The sequence below is a fragment of the Rutidosis leptorrhynchoides genome, chromosome 2 (assembly GCF_046630445.1).
Source record: "Rutidosis leptorrhynchoides isolate AG116_Rl617_1_P2 chromosome 2, CSIRO_AGI_Rlap_v1, whole genome shotgun sequence".
NCBI lineage: Eukaryota > Viridiplantae > Streptophyta > Magnoliopsida > Asterales > Asteraceae > Rutidosis > Rutidosis leptorrhynchoides.
In genome coordinates this window covers 520106439-520112371 of record NC_092334.1, presented here as the reverse complement: position 1 = coordinate 520112371, position 5933 = coordinate 520106439, and the positions used below count along the sequence as shown (strand labels likewise).

The window sequence follows — 5933 nt, the reverse complement described above, 5'->3', positions numbered from 1 at the left end:
AGCTTGTGGAGCGGCTCGGGCATGTGGAACGTACCGAACACGGAAATGAGCCGGAAGATTCCAAATGTGTTCGATGAGCTTTTGTCGTAGTAGATGATGAAAGGACGAATCCCGCAATTCTTTATTAATGCACATGTGTGCGCCAACCCTTTCCTGGATTGAGCGATGTGGACGACGAGCTGGCTTGTAATTCTCTTCAAGTGAACACATTGCATATCCATTGTCTTCGGTGATCATATTATGCAAAATAACACAAGCGTGCATAATTCTTCGGATTCTTTCGACATAGAATTGTCGGAACAAGTTTTTTATTATTTGTCATCGACCTTGAAGTACACCGAATGCCCGTTCAATATCTTTCCGAGCAGATTCTTGATATTTTTTAAATTTTGCCGATTTTGGGTCAGGTGGACTTTTGAAAGACTTAACTAGTGTCGCCCAATCCGGATATATCCCATCGGTTAGGTAGTAACCTTTATTGAAATTACAACCACTAACCGAAAAATTACACGGTGGAGCCGTGTCTTGAAGTAACTCGTTAAATAAATCAGATTGATTAAGGACATTGATGTCGTTGTTTGAACCAGCGGGTCCAAAATAAGCATGCCAAATCCATAAATCATAAGATTCCACAGCTTCTAACATGATTGTTGGATACCCATGATCGCCTCTAGTATAATGACCTTTATATTTATATGGACAATTTTTCCAAGCCCAATGCATACAATCTAAGCTACCCAACATTCCCGGAAAACCATGTAATTCAACATGTGCGGATATAAGACGTGCTACGTCTTGTGGAGTCAGTTTTCTCATATACTCCGAACCGTACAAGTGAATCACGCTCTTACAAAAATTACTCAAACAATCTGATAAGGCTAAAAAGGAACATATATTTCATAGCATTATCCCCCAAGAAAGACAAGATTTTAGTTGCAATTGTTCCATTTTCAAGTAATATTCGTTTATTTTAAATAAGTGCGAAGACAAAAGGCGAAAACGACGAATTGAAGACACAAAGGTCCAAAAAGCTCAAAAGTACAAGATACAATCAAAAAGGTTCAAATTATTGATGAGGAACGTCTAAAAATGACAAGAGTACAAGTTACAAAACGCAAAGTACAAAATATAAAATTGTACGCAAGGACGTTCGAAAATCCGGAACCGGGACCAGAGTCAACTCTCAACGCTCGACGCAACGGTGTAAAAATTACGAGTCAACTATGCACAAGAATAAAATATAATATTTAAATAATTCATAATAAGAATAATATTAAATAATAAAAAATTGTTAATTGAGCATAGTTCAGGGGTCATAAGTGAAAATTCAATTTCTAAATTCGCCTATAAAAGGCTTTGTAATCGTAATGTAAAAACACACCTTTTTCTATCTTTTTCTTATTTATCAATATCAATTATCAATATCTATATTCTATATCTCTATCATAATGTTAACTTAATAAGATATAACAATAATCTTAATTTTAATTTTAAATTATGATAATAATAAGATTTATGATAGAGATCGTTTGAGTGTGTAAGTCGAAATTCTGTCCGTGTAACGCTACGCTATTTTTAATCATTGTAAGTTATGTTCAACCTTTTTACATTAATGTATCGTAACTAAGTTATTATTATGCTTATTTGAGCCGAAGTAATCGTGATGTTGGGCTAAAATATTAAGAAGGGGTTATTGAACTTTAGACCATAATTAAGGTTTGGGCAAAAGACCGACACTTGTGGAAATTGAACTATTGACTATTAATAGATGGGGGGTATTGTCTAATTGAGTGACAACTCATTGGAGTCTGTCGAACCTATCTTCAAATTAATTAACCTAATAATTAATAATGATTATGGTTGTCCTATTTAGTGATGTTCATATGGAATCTGTTATAATCATTTAATTAATCAATTGGGTTGGATAATTGATTATTCATTCTGATCAAGTGGATGAATTAATATTCATAAACTAATTAAAACAGGGGTGGATTACATACAGTGATAACTGGTGTAATTGTTGACAGAAGTGATAACTGCGTCACAGTTTAAATCCTTAATCAGTTGGAATATTTGACTTCGGGTATAAGGGTAATTTGACGAGGATACTCGCACTTTATTTTTATGACCGATGGACTATTATGGACAAAAACCAGATAGACGTATCAAATAAACCAGGACAAAGGACAATTAACCCATGGTAATAAATTAAAATCAACACGTCAAACATCATGATTACGGAAGTTTAAATAAGCATAATTCTTTTATTATATTTCTCATCGTATCTTTATTTACTGTCATTTTATTACTCGCAATTTTATTTACTGTCATTTTATTTATTGTCATTATTTTACGCACTTTAATTATCGTCATTTATCTTTACGCTTAAAATATAGAATCGACAAACCGGTCATTAAACGGTAAAACCCCCCTTTTATAATAATATTACTACTTATATAATTATATATATTTTATATAAATATAGTTAAAAATATAGTAAGTATCACCAGCTCCCTGTGGAACGAACCGGACTTACTAAAAACTACACTACTCTACGATTAGGCAAGGTTTAGGTATATCCCATCCGTAAATTAATAAAACTTGTGTCATATTTTGTAGTATTTTGTATTAAAAATAATACTATTTCGTACCCTCACGCTACATCATCACAATCGTATGATGTTTGTTGGCCCATATGTAAGTACTCGTCAAAAGCATCAGGTGCAGTACCGTATGCTAATTGGCGTATTGCGGATGTACATTTTTGAAAAACATTAAAACCCAACAACCCGGTAGCATCCCGCTTTTGATGAAAATATAAAAAATAATCGGGAATAGGTTCTTGAGAGTAATTCATTATACCTTGGCATATGCGTATAAACAATGGTCGACTCATCCTATAACGGCGACGAAAATAATCTCCGGGAAAAGTTGGATTCTCGGAAAAATAATCATTCCATAAACGCATCGCGGTTCCCTCTCGGTCTCTATGAATAAATCTTCGAGGCGCCCTTGGAATTGGTTGATTGACTTCTTCCTCTTCGTCTTTATCTATTTGAGCAAGTAGATCGAATGCGACAATATTGAAATTAGAACTTGCAATATCTAACGCATCTCTCGTAAGACTATCAATATTTTTTTTAGGCATTTTTAATGGAATTGAATGAATATTGTGAAATAAAAGTAGAGATTGTATGAAGTGGTAGTGTAATGGTATAGAGGTATATATAGTGGGGGTTGGAAAAAAAAACAAAAAAACAAAAAAGATTCCAACGGCATTATAGCCGTTTGAAACAAATAAATATATAAAATGATAAATACACGTTCTCTAAATGTTATAGCCACGACAATCACCAGAACGGAACCAGGAGAGAGGGACGAGGGTGGCCGACGGCGGGATGAATGCCATCGGCGCCCTCGAGGGCGGTGACGATGACTTAACCAGGGCGGAGCCCGTTGGGAATCGTCTAAATGAGCGTGCAAAAAATTGACCTTTTTGCTATTCTGATTTTTATATGACCTTTTTGTTATATATTTTTATTACAGATATAATCTTATTCTCATACATTCAAGTCATTCAAGTCTTCCAATGTGATTGTAAGTTCTCTAGTTAGAACCAAAGATAAAAGTAGATATACATAGTATTCAAAACAGAAACAAATTAACAAAACTATACGTAGAAGAAAATAATCGCTAAAAAGTTGCATTCACAACTAACCTAGAATCATACTAATACATATCCATTTTAGTTTATCATAAAATAAATAAATATAGTACTTACTAATAAAAAGCAGAGACCTAAACATACATTCGGATTTACATTTACCTATAGAACTCAATGAAACCTCTAAATTATAAAACTTAAAATCATATGTATTTGACTCTGGGCCCTTAAAGAACGCCTTAGACCTCATCACAGTCGTCACCTTCACACCAATCTTATAAACACCACTTTTGTTTTCATCTTCAAAAACCAACTTCTCATCGCCATTAATTAATTGCAATACTCGTTCACCTCTTAATACCACATTCACAATTTTCTCCTCCTTCGGAAGTAAATACATCACATCCGTATCTGATTTCGTCCCCAATCGTTGTCCTTGATACATCAAGTCAAAATCTATTTTATCAAAATGCATATCCACGTTGTCGTAAGGGTTTGTAAAGGTCATGTTAGCAACAACGTAGTAGTACAACTTGTAGTTTGTTCGCGAAAACATGAATCGATTGAGAGTGATGTCATTGACATCAACTTTTGGGATGTTATATGGTTTGTACGCTCTTGAGATCGAAAAGTAGGACAACAAGAGACACAGGAATAAACAAATTAGGAAAGTAACAGCTTCAAAGCAATCGACAGAGTCGGACGTTTTTCGTTTGGGATTTTTATTGGATTTGGTGTTTTTTTTCTTCTTCGGGTAACAATGACGCACGCATGATGTACGGAATTGGATAGATGATGGGATCGATGTGAATTGTTGTTATAGGGTTTATTACTATACGAGTATATTTTTAAAGCAGGTATCAAATCAATGACGGCATTATATATCAATGGTGAAGTTAAACTTATTGGGCAACCTAGTTATTGGGCTAAGCCCACAGATCCCTTGATTTTTTGATCGACTATAATTTTTATTATTTATTTATAATTATATAAAATATATAATAAAAAGTATATATCGACTCTCATGCTATAAAATGCATTATTATCACGGTTAATTATCAATAGAGAAATGATATTCCCACTCATTTTTTTTACACAATTTATTTTACACAATGATTTGGCATGATGACATGGAAATCATACATAACTGCTTCCTATTTTTTCGTTAACCATCTCTATTTTTTAGTAATTATTTTTCCTATTTTTAAAGGATATCTAGTATTTATTCCGTAAAAGCTTTTTCATCCTCTCTTCCAAAACTCTCTTTCTTCCCCTCTGATTTAATTTCTCCAGCATCCATCATTCCATTGTTAACTATGTGAAGCTTTCAAAAGTAATATGTTAATATTTGCATAATTATAGGATGTTTAACTGTTAATAAATTTTAATCAATCAATTTAGAAGATTTATACGGAGTATGTAATTTCACCATAATCTTGTGGGTCTCATCTTTACTGCTGAATTTTATTGATATACATAATACATTGTTGCTTCATTCCATCTAATACAAATAGAGGATGAAGTATAGGTTGGTGGTTGATTTGTTGGAATCTAATTGTAGTAACTTTAAGCCGTGAAGATATTGAAGTATAAGCTTCTATATACAACCTTTTCATCCGGGATGCACGTGACGTGACACGGTCACGCATTGGGATGAATATGATGACATGGGGTTATCACTCCATCTGAACTCCACTCTTTTTTATCAAAAGTCTCCCGAACCGGACTGGTCCTCTCCAACCGAGAGATAGTGTGTACATCGGGGACTAACTAGCGATTAGGGAGATATGTGACAGAAAGAATAACAATTTTTTTCTCCCGGTTCTAACTTGAATCTCGGATACCGGAGGTCTTTTAGTATATGTAATATTAATCTTAAAGCTTTGTATATATTGGTCTATTTATCGATGATGAAGAAGATCGAAAAAACAGTCAAGTTATTGATACATTCAGTTAGTACATATATCCTAAAATTAATTATTTAGATATTGTTTTAAATAGAAAAGATAAATAATACTCCGTAATTTCGAAAAGTTAGAGATAATTATACAAAGAAAAGAGGCAATTGCTTACGTGGACTTCCATGTCATGTGCTAAATCAGCGTGTGAAATAAATTATGTGAAAATTTTGAGTGAGAGTAGCAAAACTCTTATCAATATACTCCGTGACGGAATGCGTAATGTACTCCTTAATTCATTCGAATTCCAAGTACAACTGATCATGATAAGATCAAAAACAACTATATCTATCTATTTTCCTATATATCTA

The 5933-nt window shown here is 33.4% G+C and overlaps 1 protein-coding gene across 1 annotated transcript; it reads right to left on the bottom strand.

Annotated features, from left to right (window-relative positions):
* Window positions 1-318: 318 nt before the first annotated feature.
* Window positions 319-816, bottom strand: LOC139889565 (uncharacterized). The gene has a single exon (XM_071872510.1). It carries the CDS (start codon window positions 814-816, stop codon window positions 319-321), a length of 498 nt encoding a protein of 165 aa, XP_071728611.1.
* Window positions 817-5933: the final 5117 nt, after the last annotated feature.

Excerpts from the sequence above, each read along its gene's own strand:
- LOC139889565 (XM_071872510.1), bottom strand. The coding sequence starts at position 816 with ATGAGAAAACTGACTCCACAAGACGTAGCACGTCTTATATCCGCACAT.